Raw genomic sequence first — 20,321 nt, forward strand, 5'->3', positions numbered from 1 at the left:
GGCCAGAACCAGATGGGATCTTCCCCAAGACAGAGCACGAGAGCCTTTGGCTTGAAGAACTCGACCAATGCGCCTGAGCTTACTCCAGACTAGAAAGCGGAGGTAGGCAAGACCAGTGGCAAGTTGAGTGTTGAGGAGATCGCTCAGTACAAGGAGGGTAGGTATTTCTTTTGTCATACAAAAGGACACTTCTTGGGAGTGTCCTAAGAAGACTACCACTCCAAAGACCACCGCCCCAGCCTCCACGACTTCAGTGGTGGGCCCAGTTTCCACACAGACTCTAGTGGCTGTCCCTAGTTCTTTGGATCCCAATGCTTTGGTTGGAGCAATCATTAGCCGGGAGCTCGAAGAAAAGAAAGAAAAGAAAAAGTGTGCATGTGTCTGGATACAAGTGTGAATCATCATGGATCGGTGGAGCCCATATACAAACAATATAAAGGGAGGTGGGGATGTGGATGTGGATGGAGTGCTAAGGCAAGATGCATCTCTGTATGCTGAAGGGGTAGTACAAGCATGCTATGTAGATCTATGTCTAACTCCATCCAGTGCCACAAGAGGGATATAAGATATCATACATCGCTGATGCTGAGGTTGTGAATGGCGTGAACATGTACCCTGAGTCTGAATGAAAGCAAGCTAGCCTCTCCTGTGTCTCCATCTGGTGTCTCATTCGGATAGCTGCTATCTCTCGGTGACGGAGTCGGGGTGCTCTATGTCCAGTTTGTCTAGGTCTCCTCCTGGCTCTCAATTCCTCTGCTCTCTGTGCGGTCACCCCACGTGGTACATCAACTGGCACTGGCATAGCTCTCTGGAAGAAATCTGTGAGCTGGGACTGTCTCCCACCCCTAGTGGGAGCGGGTGTCTAGAGGAGTCTCTCGAGAACTATGAAGCTCTAGTAGTAGTCTGCCAAGCTGTCGTTGGTCCGAGGCCTCCATCAACTGATGTAGTGAAGAGTGCTCCTCAAACAATCCTGCATATCTATCTCTGACCCCCTGGTGGGCTCTACATCTACATACAAAGTGATCCTCAGTCTCCACCTCCTCGCGGCACAATCTGCATATCCGCTCAGCTCTGGGGAACCTGTGCCGCTCTCCGAGCCTCTATCTCTAGCTGATGTGATGAGACTCGTAGCTGTCCAATAGCAACACGAGAGCTGTGGCATGTATACATCCATGTACCGCGGTCGCTGTATAAACCCATCCCCTGAGATGCTCATAAAGTGGTCTCTGTAATACAGCATCTTCGGTGGTAGTGGGCTCTCTGGTGCTGTCCATGTCTCTTGTATGTAGTGCTGCCATATATCCTGTCTCATCACTCTGTTCCTCTCATTGAGAGAGAGGTAACCCCATGGAGCAAAGTGATTATACTGAAAAGGTGGCAACCGCTCAATGTCTATCCCATGATGTGAGAACCACTGTAGCATCTGTGCATACCAAGATCCAGTGTCGAGCCTCGCCAACTGACTGGATGCCTCAAAAGCTCGGCGGGATAATCTCTCCGTGGGCATCTCCCTCATCCTGTATATAAAGGAGATCGTCTGGAACAATGCCTCCACTGCCATAGGTGGTGCAGCAAACTCAGCTCGAACAATGTCGCGTGGGACAGATGGTTTGCTGCGTATCATCCTTGAGAGCATCAAGATCTGTGGTCTCTCCACCTGTACCCATGTGGAGGCTACAAGCCCTGGTGCCCAAACCGCTGCTGCATACATCAAGGCTGGTGTCACTAATGTATCAAAGAGCCACCCCTTCGTGCGGGGTTCCTGAAAATGTGCCTGATGACACTGACGCTCAAGGCCAGCAAGAGCTGCATACCCCCGGGTCACTCTGTTTTGGACTGCCTAAGCCATGGAGAAGCGTCCAGCTGAGCTAGTAAATGTGATGCCAAGGTAAACATAAGAGCTCACCACCTTGACCCGCCCTCCTGCTAATGTGAGAGTAGTGTGGCTCCTGACTGCGGGTGAGGTGTGGAAGATCATAACCTTGGTTTTCCCAAGGTTCACTGTGAGACCCTGCTGTGCGCAGAAGTCATCAAGAGCCACAAGGTGTCTTTGAAGCCCAACCTGCGTGTCGGATACCAAGACGATGTCATCAGCATAAAGCATAACATGGACAGTAATACCTCATAGCTCAACCCCAGAGCCTCCTCCCTGTGTGATGTAATCGACCACCTCATCAATATAGAGCCCAAAGAGCGTGGCGGAGAGCGGGCACCCCTGCTTCACACCAATGGTGCTAGCAACTGTGTCGGACAAGCCTCCTGGGCATCAGACTCTCCCAAAGACCTGCTCATATAGCCTGTATATGTCCCACATCATGTCTGAAGGTATGCCTAGTGTCTGTAGTCGCCAAAAGAGGCGCTCTCTGGGCACATTATCAAATGCCTTGCGGAAATCTACAAAGCAACAATAGAGCCGTTGCCTCCGTGCCTTGGCCTGATCAATCAGGCACCTCAATGTAAAAATGTGGTTGATGGTCGAGAAGGCTCGTCGGAAGCCTGCTTTGGGCCTTGGCCTTGGGTGGGTGCCTTGGACTCTTTGGCCTCCCTTTAAAAAGCTCTCCTCAACCTTCTCTCCATCACAAGTTTCAAATTCTCAAGCTCAAGCTCTCATAGCTCTAGTCTCTCAAGCTCAAGCTCAAGCTCAACCTCCCATTTCTTGGGCCTTGGCACTTGCAAGGTGCCCAACCCCAAGTCTCCAAGCATTCTCTCTCCCTCTCTCTCCAAGCCACAACCATTCTCTCTCTCTCTCTCTCTCTCTCTCTCTCTCTCTCTCTCTCCATACTCTGTCTTATCTGAGGAGATCTTACACTATTCGACACTGTGAGAAGTCTTCTTGATGGGGGACTTCAATGCACGGACTCAGAGCAGACAGTGCGAGATCTATGACTTTGAGGATCCCTTGAGTCTAGAGCCGCTAGCTACAGAGGATATAGGGACCACTCGGATCTCTGCTGACGGAGGAGCTGACAGCACTGGATATGGGCAACATTTGCTGGAGCTTGGGGCCCGACACCATCTCGTTATTTATAACGGGATGACTCAGTGGCCAGATTCAGGTGGGTTGACTTGCTTTTTAGTGGGAGGCGGCAGTAGTGCAGTGGACTATGTGATGGGATCCCGGGAGGCAGCAGATATGGTGTCTCACTTCACCGTACCACCATGTCCCATTGGGGCGGATCATACATACCTATCCCTCACTTTCAGGAGCTTACTGGAGACCCACCCACCCATCATACAGCCACCACGCAATTCTTTATGCATCTTTCTATGCATAAATTAAATTTTAATGAGAATAACACTTTTATGTTTGCGCTTGACCTTCGGCACCCTCGCTTCTATGCCCTTTCCTCATCATCCACCATCTGCATCGACATTGATCTCCTGCACCACTCACATCTGTTACTTCTTCATCGACGTCGCTCGGACATTTTCTATCACATAATTACTGCTCCCTACACTGTAATTTTCAGTACACTTGCAGGTGTCTTCCTTCAGCAAGCTACTTGCAGCCTAAAGGTTGCATTCTGTGGGCACTGTATTTGCAGTGTGTTGGACAAGTAGCTTTGGTGTGGGACAAATTACTTTTTTGTAGCCAAAAATGGCTGGAAATGATGTATTTGGAATGCGTGGTGCCGAGGATAGTTGGATGGGACCAACTATCCACTGCAGTCATACATGATGAGGCATGTACTTGTTGCCAAAGGCTTTTGGAATGCGGTGATTTTCGTGGCAGATCTTGCACCCCCTTCTACTATGGAGCAAGCTACATGGGATGGTAAAGATGCCAGTGCACATGCTTTAATTACCAAGTAGGCAAATGAGGCACGTGTTGCCTTCCTACATCAACACTTGAGACATAGCATATTAATGAGGGAGGCAATGAGGCACGTATTTCCTTCTTGCATCGACAGCTTGAGACAAAGCATATGATAAAGGTGAAGTATCCAGATCAATGTTGTCTCGGACTCTTCTTGTTGGAGATCCGACGACACAGAGAGTTAACTATTCAGATATCCTTGACCCTCAACCATCTCATTCTACCATCACCAGTTTTTTCCTGCTTACCATCTCTCTCCACATAGATGAGGCTTCCACACTAGCAACGAGGGGCCCACCATCTCTCCCCTTGATTGGAGTTACCTTGTCTCGTGCCATCGCACTTTGGAGAGCCAGATTGCCTCACTCTCTTGGACCTTGAGCACCCCAGGCTTACCAGCCCAAGATTGATGAGATACTCGCCCACCACCAAGCATCTGTAGCTACTACCCCGTCCCCCCCCCCCCCCCCCCCCCGCCCCTTGGGCGGGCGGGTGAGGGCGGGGCAAAGTGGGGGAGGTGGTGCCCTGGCAGAGCATGGCGGGAGCAGATCGCTGGGGGGTGCCAAAGCCCCTGGGTCTAGGTGGGAGCAAGGATGGAGGTGGGCGGCAAAGTGGCAGGGGACATTAGGGCCCCGGGGAATAGTGACGAGCGTGGAGCTGTTGGAGATGACGTGCATGGTAGGGTTCCCAGAGGTTGCGAACATCAAGTGCAGGAGGTTGGAACCTTGACAGCTTTGATACCAAATGTTGGGGTCGGGGATGCAGGACATCGACAATGCACACACACAACGGTGGAGATGTAAAGAAGAGTGAGGGAAGAGACCACACAACTCAATGTAGATTGCTTGGTAATAAAATGTGTACCAAGTATAATAGATAAGTACACCGTAAAATGTGGATAAGAGGGTGTTCACATGGCTAGGGAGAAAAACCTTTTAAAGAGGGAAAAAGTGCCCCTGCCTAGTCCTAGATGAGTTCCCATTTCACTACCATGACATACAATCTGCAATGCATCGTATGTGTTGATGCACGCCTCGGTGAAATCCGAATGAGTAGCAATCGGCATGTTTGCCAAAAAAGAGCCCGTACCACCCAATGAATCAATGATGTCAGATATCTCTTCTATGTAAAGCCAAAAACTGTCAAGGATAGAGGGCAACCCCGTTTCATCCCAATTGTACGGGTGAGTTTGTCAAATCCCCACCGGATCTCCTCGTGGAACGCTCCTGGTACGAGACTCGAAACCTGCAAACAAACAAACAACATGGGGGTGCAGGCCTGACTCACCTCCCAACCATGACAGCCGTGGGCAAGCCTACAGTCTTGGCTGTCCCCACCGAGCCACGAGATGAGCTAACTAGGTTGATGTACCGACCAATCTCCTCCTCGCGACGTCCCATACCGCCACGAAGCTAACCTCGCAGGTCTCGAGATTGCTGCCGGCCTCGGCTGCGTAAAGCAGGTGCACGTCTGCACTAGATCTAGGCTCTAGACCATAGAGCTCTCACAAATCATGCGAGATTCTCTATATAACTAATGACTAACCTTGGCCACCCTTTTATAGGCTCTTGGCTAGTCATCGGGCATTCACACTCGGGCGCTCGCCCGTCCATACTTGGGTCCCCGCCCGTTTGTCTAACCCTAACTCAGCTCGTCAATCAGCCTGTCTAGCCCAAACCTCGAAGCTAGTCTTGCGTGCGTGTAGCACACGGTAGATACACACTGTGCACATGACATACTCCCCTTCCTCTAAGAGCTCACTCCTGAGCTCACTAAGAAGCCAGGGTAATCTCTCTGGAGAGTAGTCAATGTCTCCCATGTAGCGTCCTCCTCAACACGATTCTTCCACTTGATCTTGTATTCCGTGATAAGCGTATTAAGCAATCTTCTTTCACGAAATCCAAGAATCTTTTTAGGTTCGTGTGGAACAAATGTCATGTCCTCGACATCTATGATTTCTTGTTCTTGAGTAATAACTAACTGGTCTGTTCTACCTAGTACTTCCTTAAGTCTACTGACATGAAATACAGGATAAACTTTCATATGAGAAGGCAAATCCAATTCATATGCAACTGAACTAATCCTTCGTGTAATACGAAATGGTCCACAGTATCTAGGGGATAATTTCGGAGATCGACCTGTCCGTAAAGTCTCGGAATCTTTCGGAACTCGCAAATACACTATCGTTCCTTCAGAGAACTTTCTGGGTGAACGATGCCTATTAGAAAAAAATCTGTCTCGGTCTTGAGCACTTCTAATAGATTCCTTTGCAACTTGTAACATTTCTTGCATATCTTGCAAAAAATTACGTGCTGCATCATGCTGAAGTCCTGAGAATCCTACTGCAATGGGTGATCTAGGTTGAAAATCATACATAAGCATGAAAGGACTAAAACCTGTACTCGTATGCTTAGTACTGTTATATGCAAATTCTAACATAGGAAGATAATCCTCCCATGAACTCTGTCTTTTGGATACATATGCACGAAGCATATCCTCCAAAATCTGATTCACTCTTTCAGTCTGGCCATCAGATTGAGGATGATCTGAGGAACTCAAATTCAAAGTTGTTTCCAACTTCTCAAAAACAAGTTTCCAAAATCACTCGTAAACTTCTATCACTGACTATGTCCTGCGGTAACCCGTACAGTCTAAACAATTGCTCGATAAACTGCCGTGCTAATTGCGTAGCTGTAATAGTCTTCCGGGTCGGTAAAAATCTAGCCATTTTTGTCAAGCGATCTACCAACCCAAATAGAATTGTGGCCTTGATGTGTTCTTGGCAATCCACTAATAAAATCCATGGAAATACTTTCCCATTTATTACCTGGGATTTGTAAAGAATGCAACAACCCAGCATGTCTAAAGCGTTCAGCTTTATTTGCCTGACAAATTTGACACTTGAGAACATAATCTTCCACATATCCTTGCATCTTTGGCAAAAAAAAAGCGTGTTTCACTAACAATAGCGTCGTGTGTACCCTAGGGTGTCCAGCAGAAGGGGCGTCGTGACACTCCTTAAGAATCTTGGACCTAATGTCGGGATCTGTGGTACACAAATTTTGTCATTACGGAATAGTAAACCATTCCGAATCATCCACTGGCCTCCTGCAGCCTAAATGGTAGGTTGCTTAGTCATTGAGTCTTGGTCAATCAATGAGCTCCCGTCTTGGATCTTCTACCAAAATGGACCAAAATAACTATCAGTCCTGCAAAGCCCTCTCAATGACTGAAATAAGTTCATAGAAATCTCGGTGAACAACAAAGTATTCACCTCTCTAATTCGACTAAGCGCATCTGCAACACTATTCATGGACCCTTTTCTATAACGAATCTCAAAATCAAAATCTTGCATTAACTGAGCCCAACGAGCTTTCTCGACATGCCTTTCATGAATACGTATCTGGTGATTGCCAGTACGTAAATCTATCTTCGTGAAATATTTCGCTCCTGCTAACTGGTCAATCAGGTCATCTGATCTAGGGAGAGGATAATGGTTCTTAATTGTCAGCTTGTTCAATCTCTTGTAATCTATACACATTCTCCAGGTGTTGTCCTTCTTTCTCCTAAGCAACACAGGTGCACCCCAAGGTCAGATCTGGCCCATCCTCAAATAATCTTCGAGTTGTTTAGCCAACTCATCTTCCTCAGCTTGGCTTATCGTGTAAGGTGGAATACTGACAGGATGAGCACCAGGGATCAAGTCAATACGATGATCTACGGCCTGTTCAGGTGGTAAACCCGATGGCAGTTCCTTAGGAAATACATCTTGAAACGAATCAAGTATCTTCTGTAATTCTTTGCTTTCAAACACACGTAATTCATAGACATCCATGGAAGGGATGAGAAAGGAAGAAAGTGGAATCAATACACAATGGAAAGCGGTATACAAAGAAGAATCCATTATATTTCGAAAATCAACTGTATTTACAAGAGGTCCTTGAGAGGGATGAATACAATTACCTAAAATACTATACTGGGTGTTCCTATGCTGAAAAGAAAAAATATGACTAGGCCAATGTATCTGGACTTGAAGAGTCTTAAACCACTCAATCCCTAATAACAAGTCTATATTTTCTAGGTGCATAACATAGCATTCCAGAGTATCTTTGTAGTCTTGAATCTGGATTGGAAGCATCTCCACCTTTCGATCCCATACTTACCTTCCCGCAGGTAGGCGTACCTCATAGGTATGATCGCTGGGTGTCGTATCAAGACTCAATTTCTGCACAAGTTTGTAGTTAACAAAGTTGTGTGTGCTGCCAGGGTCTAGAAGAATGTAAATTCTATGGCCATTCACTTCTCCATAAACTCGGAGAAGATCATGCAAGCCAAATACTTTAGAGTTGAATAGACAATCAGAACATGCACTAGGGCGAGAAAGTACAGTAATTGACGTACCTGCCAAAGACAATTGATTAGCTGCCTTTGGCTTGGGTCCTGCATTGGTCTTTGCATCCTTTTACTTTGGGCACTCGTTACGCATGTGTCCTTTTTCTTCGCAGATAAAACAACGTCCTTCCTTCTTGAGCTTTAAAACCTTAAGGAGTCGTTCTTTCTTCGCTGGTGTCGAACTTGAATTCTTCGAAGGTTGGTCCGAAGACTTTGTTTCAGTCGTGTCAGCCATAGGTGCGGAGAACTTTCTTTTATGCTTGTTCCCCTGCTCGGTAACGGGTTTCGACTTGGAAGAGACCATTGTATCATCATAGATACGAGCTGAATGAATGGCCTCGTCCAATGTTTTGCATTTGTTATTTTTAACCTGTAAACGGCATGAGTCTGGTAAACCAGCTACGAAGAATCCCAAAAGAGTAGTGGGATCCGTCTTTGTAGCTTTCATTTGCAAGTCCCTAAACTTCTGGAGGTAGACCTCATAAGTGAGGTGCTGCGAGGTCATAGTCAAAGCTGTAAACTGGGAAACAATATCATAATCATCCTCTTTCTTGAGGAATTCCTTCTTGAAGACGTCTTCGAATTGTGTCCAAGTTGTTGGCTTAGGATTGAGTTCCTTCCACCAAAGCAAAGCTTTACCTGAGAGGAAACCTGCCGCTAACTGGATCTTTTTTCCATCATCATATGGATGAAACTGAAAATGGACCTGCCACTTATGAAGCCGTGTGTCCACGATCTCCTTGGTACGCTGCTTTTGCTCACCCCCGAACGGTTCCGGAGTAATATTGGGGCCTAAAGTAGAGGCCAAGGTATCCATACCCGAAAGAGTAGAGAGGGTAGTGGTCAAGAGAGAGATGGAGTTCTGCAAGGCTTGCATTTGGGCAGCAATTTGTGCTTGACGTTCCGAAGAAGAAACTTCGAGAGCAACTTTGAACTCTTGGAAATCTGATTTTGACACATAATCGTCAAAAAGATCGGCATCGGTATCTTCCGTAGCCGGCAAGCCTTCGCGTTCGACAAGGGGCTCCAACTCCGATTCTTGGGTCGACATCGCGAAGAGGGCAAGTGGAGGGAAAATTCGATCTGTGCACAATAAAAGTGCGAGGAAACTTGAGAGCTTGAGAGCTTGAAAACTTGAGAGATGTGTGGCAAGAAGCCCACTTAAGGGGTTTATATAATTGGTCCCAAAAGCTACTTGAGCTTTTGCTTTTGTGTTTATATATAATATATATGCTTTCTTAAAAAAAAAAAACACCTTTAAACCTCAGGGGGACCTTTAAACTTTTTGGAAAAAAGTTAAACTAAAAAAAACCAAAAGCGCCCCAAATCGGCGAATGCTTTTCTGGATTTCTTTTTCCCTCAAAATAGAGCCGCCGCTGCTGGTATGCCGCCATTGCCTACGTTGCTGTCGGATGCGTTTTTGCTGGCGCCTGTGTTCGCATACCCGGCCTGTGCCAGCCTATGCCAGGCTTGGCCGCCTGGCTGCGTAGGCTTGGGCGCCTGCCTACGTAGGCCTAGGCGCCCGCCAGCAGGGCCGCCTACGTAGGCCTGGCCGCTTGCTAGCCTGGCTGCCTGCATAGGCACGACTGCTTAAACGCCTGCCCGCCTGCAACGCCCAGTAGCCCACGACCAACACTGCCACGATTCAAAACATTCACATCTCTCTTCGCTCTCTCTCTCTCTCTCGCGTTCAACAAAAAAACGAACATGCTTTTTTCTGTTTTCTCTCAACAGTTCATGCGACTGCACAAACACAAATCTTCAGCCTTCTTCTTGCAAAGCAAAACAACCCTACCATCTACCTACACCCTCATCACGGGTTTCTTTGATGAAAAAGCACATACTAACTGAAAAAACAGCAATATGCACAGAAAAAACAGCAAGCTTCTTGAACACATACCTTTCTTCGATCTCATCTTCTCTACCTACCGACTTGCTCGTTCACGAGGCACCACTGTCAAATCCCCACCGGATCTCCTCGTGGAACGCTCCTGGTATGAGACTCGAAACCTGCAAACAAACAAACAACATGGGGGTGCAGGCCTGACTCACCTCCCAACCATGACAGCCGTGGGCAAGCCCACAGTCTTCACCGAGTCACGAGCTGAGCTAACTAGGTTGACGTACCAACCAATCTTCTCCTCGCGACGTCCCATACCGCCACGAAGCTACCCTCGCGGGCCTCGAGATTGCTGCCGGCCTCGGCTACGTAAAGCAGGTGCACGTCTGCACTAGATCCAGGCTCCAGACCATAGAGCTCTCACAAATCACGCGAGATTCTCTATGTAACCAATGACTAACCTTGGCCACCCTTTTATAGGCTCTTGGCCGGTCATCGGGCGTCCACACTCGGGCGCCCACCCGTCCATACTTGGGTGCCCGCCCGTTAGTCTATCCCTAACTCAACTCATCAATCAGCCTGCCTAGCTCCAAGCTTCCCCAAACCTCGAAGCTAGTCTTGCATGCGTGTAGCACACGGTAGATACACACTGTGCACATGACAGAGTTGCGTATAAATGACAGGTCTTAGCTTAGGAGTCATGCATATGGTTGACAGAAGCACAATAGTGGTAATTGCACCCCATTGGTTGAAACTCAGGAGGAGGGAGTCTCCATAGCAGTTGGATTGGAAGTTGTTTGAGAAAAGGTTTCCTCAAAAGTTGGAGAGCTTGAAGGACTTGAAGTTTTCTAAGAGTTTCGACTGATGGGAAGAGCAAGACTATCAGATGCTGCAAAGTAACACGGTTCAAGAACCAATCTTTGAGAGCCGGACAATTCTAGAGTTGGTGGCAACAACAAAAGCAACTGATGGAAGACCAAGACTATCAGATGCTGCAAAGTTACTGCAGTTCATGAACCAATGTAGCAAATTCTAGAGTTGGTGGCAACAACAAAAGTCTGACTTTATTCTTCAAGTTCACTTTAGTGGGGGAATAAAATGATTTCTGCTGTGGGTCCAATGGACTCAAAAGTGCCAGATCCAAAGTGGGAAGAAGAGTCATAAGAAGTGGAGCAATGATTTCCTACAGCTCAACACAAAGGAGGGACTCAAGGTTGTCTATCATGTTTCTGGAAGCTTTAGCGATACGTCACAGTGACCAGGTCACAGTCAATTTCATGATGAGTGGGATGATGTCCTATTCCTTCATGTAGTGCCATTCCAGAACCTATCAAAAGAATAAAGGAAAGATACAAATGGGGAGTGGATGATCCAAGTGGAGTTAAGAGTCCCTAGTGCTTCAAGTTCAGTAGGAGGGGATGTCATGTGCACACCATAATTCGATGCCACGTGGACATGGTAATCATCTTTGGGCAACCAGGACAGCTGAGGTGATTCCATGGTATAAGGTGTTGAGGCTGCTAACCAGCCCACACAGCCCTAAAAGCTGCCCAAGCTAGGTGCCTAAAGGTTGGACGCTTGTAGGCCCAATATGAACAAGTTTTATGACATAATTTTTCGGCTTGCAAAAGGCTGGTCGACTGGAACAGTTTTGAGATTATAAATAACACGGCAAAGGTCAAATACCAGCATTCAACATTGGTTTATCAAGCCATAGTCTTGCAATAACAGTTCACAATTCCAAGTTAGCAGAAGGCAGCTCCCGAACAGCAGTTTGCAGATAGTCAGTAGCATGCGATAGAAAGTTAACACACATAAGTTAAGTGTCCAAATCAAGTCCTGATCTAAACAATAATTGTAAATATCCATTCATTCAGTTAGTATATACATGGTAGATTGAAACATAAGTCTTTATCTTATTTGTGTGTGTTTTAGTTTTATGCATCTTCATTAGGGTTAATTAGCAGGCTTAAACAAGCACGTTTCCTATTAGCATGTAGCAGTGTTCATGTTGTGCCTGTGCAAGCCCCTGTTGCTTCTCTTCTCTTCCTTCTATGGGCTATGTGTACCATATGTGGCAGCCAAGGATGTTGAGAAACAAAGCGAGACCTTCTTCCAAGTAACGTGTTTTCTTGTGCAGGTTGTGAACCGTTACATCAATCAAGGAGTGGCAGAGTTAGTACCAGGAGTATTATTTATTGATGAGGTATCCTTGTGGTGCACTTTTTGGTTTAGTTTGAGCATGGTTGGTGTGAACATTCTGCTTCATGCTTTACACTTCCACTGTGCTCTCAACCTTTTCAAAACTTTGATCCATGCATCTATTGGAAGCAAGGCCTTGTATGCTTCTGAAGCAAGGTGATCTTTGAAATGCAGGTGCATATGCTTGACATGGAGTGTTTCACATACTTGAATCGGGCACTCGAAAGCTCGTTGTCGCCGATTGTTATTTTCGCGACAAACCGTGGAATTTGTAATATCAGGTAAGAAGAAAGCTTTTTCAAGCCCATTATTCCTTTTTGACAGGTATAAGGGATTGTTGTTCTCTTTAGAAGATGGGAGACTGAAGCGCCTTTTTTGTGCACTTGACTGGGAAAGCTTTTCTATACACTTACATACGTACATACATAACATAGACATATACACTTACATACGTACATACATAACATAGACATATACATACTCGTATACATACATACCTACATTCATACATGCCTGCCTGCATATGCACATATGCATACGCATGTACGTAAGTACATGCATGCACACAAGGGGGGCGGCGGCAGGGGGGGTGGGGTAGAGAGAGAGAGAGAGAGAGATCGATCTATTAATGTGTAACCAAAAACCACAAGGGTCTAAGAGACAATGGCAGTTCATCAATATAGATAGTGGCATATAGCATGAAACAATAAAACCAAAACCTAACAACTACATACGGCAAAGTGGTCATAGTTAGAGTGGGAAACCTGACTGTGCACATGAGTAAGGGGTATCTTCATGTATCCTCTGATCATGTGCCTCGGCCCTCAGCCATAAGTGCTTGCATGCACAAAGAAAGAAAGAGAGGGGGGGTTGATATTTTTTTTTGGGGTTTTGTGCAGGGGAACAGACATAACTAGCCCACATGGGATACCTGTAGATCTTTTGGATCGTGTCGTTATCATTCGTACCCTTCCATATACTTTTACAGAGATTGTCCAAGTAAGGAGGCCAAAAGTTTTCTGGCAATGCAACTTACCAATGCGTAGCTCCTGTTTTCTTTAGATGAGATTGGCCTTCTTTTTCTGCAGATTTTAGCAATTCGTGCACAGGTTGAGGGTCTGGTGGTAGATCAAGATAGTCTTGCTTATCTTGGAGAGATTGGAGAGCGCACATCCCTAAGGTACTTTTTCTTATGTGCTTGTTGACAGGTATTTTTCTTATGTGCTTGTTGACAGCCTTGCATTAAAAATAAAAAGGAATTCTGTGCCCGTTCACACATCTGGCTCACAGCCATGGCCACAGCCACATGCATGCTCATGCAGCACACGCACAGCACGCTTGTGCAGAGGGGTGCTCTCGTGCACACACATACACATATCTTACCGTTGGAATGAAAATTGTTACAGACATCTTTCCGGCCCAGTGACAGCCCCCCTCCCCCCCCAAAACAACAATTGAGGGACAGGCATGGAGTTGTGCCTCTTTGCAGGCTACTTATTTTAATGATGTTTTGTAGTTAAATTGTTACGTGTTGTGTTGTGTGTCTATTGTGGCAGACATGCAGTTCAGCTCCTTACCCCTGCTAGCATTGTAGCACGCACAAATGGCCGAGATGAAATTGCTAAGGTTGGTCTTGTATTCATATTCTGCTTGCGGGAAGGTTTTATGCTATGAAAACAATGCGGGATTTGTCAATGTGACATATCATGTTTTTTTTTGGGGTTCAATTGCAGAGTGACCTGGAGGATATCACAGAAGTCTTCTTAGATGCTAGAGCATCTGCCAAGCTACTCCAAGAACACTCAGACAAGTATGTGTCCCAATAGCATTCTTTATGTGCTGCAACAGTATCTTCTATGGACGAGCTACTCACAGGAGTATCCCAGCTTCACTTAATTGGGATGTTTTGGGTCTTGCAAAGTCATGAGCCCTTAACTGGAGTTCAAAGAGCTTTTGTAAGAGTTTGTTGGACTTGTAACATGTTTTGATGATTATGAATCGCACGATGCAAAGCCGTTTTCTTTGGCTAGTAAGATTATATTGTACATTATGGGCATAACTTATGAGCTTTCTTCTTGCTAAGATGCCGAAGTGTGAAGGAGGGTTGGTTGCCCAGCACACTAAAGTGGCGGTGGTCCTTTGGCCAATATATTGAGAGTCCTCAACACTCATGAGACAAGGCACACATAAACAGACCAAGACAGTAGAATACAAGCATAGCACAATGACAAGAATACTATAAACATTACTTGCATTACCCCCAAGAAGCGGTTACCTGCTCTTCACTGTACCGTGCATACCCAGCAATGGTCCTACTGAATTGGATGGCAAACATGACGGAATAACAAGCGACAACATGACTCAATGAGCAAGAGTCAATGAACAGGACTGGATGGGAAGGATGCCCCAAGAATAAGATGATGTGAGGAAACATATTAATGATTCCTCCGAGGAGGTGGAGTTGGTGGCATCTCCTACCTTTGGTAGATGTCCATCGGGGTGACAGTATGGTGCCTTCAATGCTGGTGCATGTACCTCTCGTGTATCTGTTGGTGGTATGCTCTCATTTGTGGATGGTCCACTGAATGCTCTGGGATGGTCCAGTTTGTGATGATCCAACAGAACAGCCCAGCAGGGACGTCCAGGCCCGATATCGATCCTGTGTGGCACCTTGGGTTGGTTGAGCCGGCACCACTATACAGGCAATACATCATGAAGGATGGTAGGTACAATGATAGAAAACATTAAGATCATGAAAGATGGTATGTACATTAATAAAATAACTAAAGACACTCATGTTGGAGGAAAACTCTCAGTGCAAGTTGACGTCCCAGATGGCAAAGAGGTTTGAGAACCAGTGAGAAGTGATTAGCGAGACTAGCGACGGGCATCTAAATCTGTTGTTGCTGGGGCTTGAGTTCAGTGTTCTGCTGTGCCACTTGGTCACGCAACTTTAGAGCTCAAAGAAATAGTCTGTGAGGTAATGGAGTAGATGCAAAGATTAGCGGAGAAATTATCCAAACCTCAGACTATGCAGCAAGCTTGACGAGGATGAGGCAAGGACAATTCACTTTGGAGGATCAGGGAATCGCAAGCAGGGTAGATGACCCACGGAATATCTGGAGCATTGTAAGAAAATGGAGAGTCTGGAAGCTCAATTCGCTTTGTGGTATCACCTTGATCAACGCAAAATGATCTCATGTGGAGAACCCAAAGTGGGTGTGGAGAGCACTTCCCCTGGAAGCGATGGTCGAAGTAGCTGCTGGAAGTGTGGTGACCACCATAGTAGTAGGAGGGTTAAGTTGGGAGGGATACAAATGATGACTTGCTGCCCGTGTGTAGTGGGGTGAAGTGGTGAGGGTGCCGTGGTTGTGTGGTGAGATAGGGAAGGTGACGAAACTTGATGTTGGCGAGTGGCGGAAGGGAAATGGTCGGTCGGTGCAAAAGCAGTGAAAAGTCTCGGTGTAGTGGGTGGAAATGAAAGGGAGAGGTGATGTGGAAATTTCTCGGAGTAGGAAGATAATAATCAAATAGGATATAGAGGTGTAGGGTACGGGAGTTGGGAAGAGGTGGGAGCCAGCATGGCAGTGGTGGCAATAGAAAGCTTGATTGTTGATATGCTAGTTATGAGAGTGTCGGAAGGGAAGGGGTGGGAGCTAGCAGGGTACGGGGGGCTGGGAGCCAGCAGGCCAGTGGTGGCAATAGAAAGCTTGATGGGTTAAATGCTAGTTATGAGAATGCATGGTACGGGGGTTGGGAAGAGAAGGGGTGGGAGCCCGCAGGGCAGTGGTGGCAATAGAAAGCAAGCTCGATGGGTGAAATACTAGTTATGAGACTGTCGGAACTTTGATGCATAACATAACTTTTCAATGGACCAATGATATGAGCGATGAAAGCGAAAGTCAGCTTGCTGTGACCATTGGGCATTGTCAAAAAGTTGGTGATGAGGACGGCACAAAGGGAGGATGGATGCGAGACCTGCCAAGCCCAAGGTGGCTGGTTCGGAAGGTGGATTTGACCAATGAAAATGGTGCACGGAAATAGGGTTGGAAGCAAATGGGGTTCGGGCGGGATGGAGATGAGTAGGTGGGTGAGGTGGGGCGGAAAAGGGAACAATAGTCACCTCAGAGGGAAAATACTGAGGATCGGTAGTGTCGGATTAGGCTGAAGAAGATTCCGATGAAGTAGGTGGAGATTGTACGTGTGTAGCCATTGTTGCTGCACTATTAGACGTGGAAGGCGAGGGTTGCACCGTTGAGCCAACCACTGAAGGAGGTGTGGTCGTGTCATAGTTACGGAAGGGAGCACCTGAGTGTCGATGGTGCACTCTCCCGAGGTCGCACAAATCGGGCGATGGAGTGCAACCGGAGTAGTGAGAAGGCTTTCTACCATAAGGGCAAGGGTGTGAGGTGGTGACAAGTTTGAAAAAGAAAGTAGTCTCGATGAGAAGAGAGGCGAGTATGAGGCAGCGGGCAAAAGGAGGGACATTTTTATAAAAATAGTTTTTTTGGACAGTTGGTCAATAGTAGGCGCCCTACGAATGTGGAGGCGCGGAATGGAGGCGAGTAGGGGATTGGAAGGGGCGAAGAGAAGATGGAGGAGGGATGCTAGTAGGAGGGGGCGATTCGAAGGGACGCGAGTAGAGGATTGGAAGGGAGGCAAAGAGAAGATGGAGGAGGGATTGTGAGTATGAGGAGGGGGGAAGGTGAGTAGGAGAAGAAAGGGGTTGAGGAGATGGAGGGAGGGAGGCGAGTAGGAGGAGGAAAAGGAGGGAGGGAGTTGAAGAGGAGGAGAAGGGAGGTGAGTAGGAGAAGAAAGGGGCAAGGGGATGGAGGGAGGCGAGTAGGAGGGGGAAAGCTAATGAGATGGAGGGAGGAAGCGAGTAGAAGGGAGGCAAATAGGGTAGGAGGGAGGCAAATAGGAAAAGGAAGGGGGAAGGCAAGTAGGAGATGGAAGGGGAGAGGCAAGTAGGAGATGGAAGGAGGAGGCGAGCATGAATTTTCTTTACCAAAAAAAAGAAGGAAGGGGCAAGTAAGGAATAAGGCATATGGGAGGCGAGCTTGCCAAAAAAACACTGGAAGGGGCAAGTATGATGGCGGGCACTGGAGGGGTCGAGGTGACCCTTATGTGGGGGCACGTATGAAAGAAGGGAGGAGGTGAGTATGAAAGAGGGCATACGGGAGGAGGCGAGTATGAAAAGGGGAAAGGTGGACGGGGATTGATTGGCTTGGTCACCAGCGTTAGTGAGACTGTGGCATTGGCCGAATGTATAAAGGTGTCGGAGGCTACAATGTGTGAAGGGCGAGTGGTTAAGATGGCTGGCGAGTAATGGTTAGGTCCCCTCTCCGCCCTCCCATGGTGTGAAGGAGGCAAGTGATAGAGGCGAGAAGTATTGGAATGCTCGTGTGTGAAGGGGTCAAACAAATTTGATGGGGCATGGCAGCATTTGGATTGTGAAATGCGATCGCGACCAGAGAAGGGAGGTGCCAAGGTGAAGGTGTAGGTGATGGAGTGAGAAAACACATGTTGTCACTTTGTTTTTTTTTTTAAAAGGAGAGCTAGGAAGAGGCGCTAGAGCTGTACACTTTAATCTTAGAGTCGTTAACCAAGGGAACTAGAATGCTTGGATAGCCTTATTGATTGGTACAAGTGCATGAGTGTGGTTGAGACAATATGCAGTTGAATTCATTCTAGCACAGAACATATGAAGATAAATTGTTGTACAAAATCAATAAATCTTTTATCAAATTCGTAGATGTCAAGATATCATGTAAAGCAAAAGATGTAAATAGACCTTGCATTTGTTGTTGATTGATCATGTTACAAATTTAAACTTACGCATTAAGTGCTGAAGAAAGATCTTACTACATTCAAAAATTTAAATTTTATATTTTTTTTATAATGCTTCAAGTAATAGTATTTGGTGCAATGTGTCGGATATCCTTTCAAGTTGTTATATCTTTTGTCAGTTGTTGCTTATTCTAATGCTATTTACTGTTGCTTTAATACTCTAATTATAACTAAGCTTGTAGTTGAATGCAAAATTGAGAATGTGAAATTCTCGTGGAAGGGATTGTAGGCTTCAACATCTTTCTTCATTCTATTGGGTGGTTTTTTAGTATGCGTTACTTTTTTTTTTTTGGTACGCATCTGGTTTGTTGTTAGGTAGTGTGATGGTCTTGACTTTAGTTTGAGTTGTTGAGTGGTGGTTGTATTTTTCTTAAATAATTCAAATAGCTGCATGTTAAAAAAGTTTAGATGTTATTGTTTGAAATATAGAACATTGTTATATTATTGATTGTAAAAAAGAATGTGTTCAAAATATACTTTGTTACCGTCTATAGTTGTTGTTGATGACTTCGTTGTGTGGATCTGGTAGATGTGTAGGGACATAAGTTAACTGACAATAAATGAACGAAAAGTAATGGGGTGCAACTCATTATGACAGCGCTGGATTGATTTATGTGTACGTGGTATAGTGAATGTTGCGTTTGTATTCCTTATTTTGTATGTTTTCGATTTGAAATAAAGAAAAAGGATATACAGTGGAGAGAGGGTTTGGCATGGGGTTGAACATTTCGAGTGTAAGCAGTTGTAGGATTTTCAAATGTCTACGTTTTGTGATACGTGAACATCACGTATGCTAGTCCAGGTGCGAACACTTCTTTTATCAGGAGGAGTACTTTTGTTGAGAGCGTAGCTTCGTGTGCCTTGTGTCATGTTATGGTATATGCTAATGTTAATGGGAATGTGGACTTGTGGTACCATATACCATTCATGGCCCTTCTTGCATGCTTCATACGACATAATGTTAGTGTTTTTGGTTGCGTCAATTTTGATGCGAATTGCTGCAATTATTCCGTTAGGACTTTCAAGTATTTCCTCCACGTTGCATGATGCCTCGTTTGTCACTCTGATTGTCAAGTCAATATCTCGGTTATCATACACTTGGCACACCTACTGCAACTTTATGTATTTCGTTGAAGGTGGTATCGCTAATCCTGTGCTGCAAGCAAGGTTCATCGAGGCCATTGGTTTTCAAGCCCATGGTGACTATCGTTTTCTGAGTACAACTTTGTGAGCATTATGTTGTTGTATCGATGAACGTCTTCCTTGTGAGTGCAAATAATAGTGGTCTGGTTGTCGATGCAATGTTCTATACCGTCCTCTTGCACTATGCACTCAAAAAGAGTTATTTGAATCACCAATTTTGTTGGTTGTTTATGGCATATTGCTTGTAGGAATTCAAGCAAGGGGATATCCTTGTCATGGCGCACAGAGAACGTCATGTTGTGCACCGTTATATATGCAATGTGTGCCGACTCGGTAATTTGGCATGCCATGCATAGGTCTGTTGAATGCTTGCATACTGGTGGGAGCTATGCCAAACCCCCCCCCCCGAAAGGGATAAGTAACTTGTTCTTGAAAGGGCTCATAAGTGTATCGTCTATGACGTTAACAATTTGACGGACAACTATGTCAAACATCATTTAAGTTAACATCGATATCTTGTCAATGATAATTACATTGGCTTCTTTGATCGCTATGAACCTTTCATCTGTTGGGTGTATAGTATTGCTGATATCTAGTTGGGATTTTGAATTGGTAATGGTTGTAGCAATATTGCTAAGATGTGTAGTTGTAGCTCCAGTAGATGCTGTTAATATGACACTTTTGTTCTCTTTTATGAGTTGACATGTTAGATATTTTATGAGGAACCTCTTTCCACTGCTTGGTGTTCATGTGATGATGTGTAGCCCATTGCGTGCGGTCGTTAGTTGCCTGTAGATTGTTGCTTGCTGTGATGTGAGTGCTGCATTTTGAACTTCGCGGAACTCATGGAGTGCATAGCAACATTTTTCTCTGATTGTGTTCCTCGTTGGTCGTCCGATCGGCATTCGTTGTTGTCAGAGGGTTTCAATGTCACTTTTTGCTGAATCAAATTGAGCATGTGGCTCATTTGGTCAAAAAGTAGCATGTTCTGTTGCGTGTACTCCGTTATGTACATTTCAAGATCTTCCTCTGATAATACAAGACGACGTAGGTGACATTCCACAAAGTATGACAATG

General features: G+C 45.8%; 1 protein-coding gene across 1 annotated transcript in view; it reads left to right on the forward strand.

The window, feature by feature from the left end:
* LOC147625331 (ruvB-like protein 1) overlaps positions 1–14,310 on the forward strand; it is a 48,800-nt gene extending 34,490 nt beyond the window's left edge. The window contains exons 7-12 of the mRNA XM_086818652.1: positions 12,190–12,255; positions 12,426–12,532; positions 13,151–13,250; positions 13,340–13,431; positions 13,808–13,877; positions 13,985–14,310. Coding sequence (XP_086674778.1) covers positions 12,190–12,255; positions 12,426–12,532; positions 13,151–13,250; positions 13,340–13,431; positions 13,808–13,877; positions 13,985–14,077 — 528 coding nt within the window. The 3' untranslated portion in view covers positions 14,078–14,310. The remainder of the gene's footprint in view (positions 1–12,189; positions 12,256–12,425; positions 12,533–13,150; positions 13,251–13,339; positions 13,432–13,807; positions 13,878–13,984) is intronic.
* Positions 14,311–20,321: the final 6,011 nt, after the last annotated feature.

This window comes from Cibotium barometz, chromosome 24, assembly GCF_041138505.1.
Source record: "Cibotium barometz isolate CiBa-2024 chromosome 24, ASM4113850v1, whole genome shotgun sequence".
NCBI lineage: Eukaryota > Viridiplantae > Streptophyta > Polypodiopsida > Cyatheales > Cibotiaceae > Cibotium > Cibotium barometz.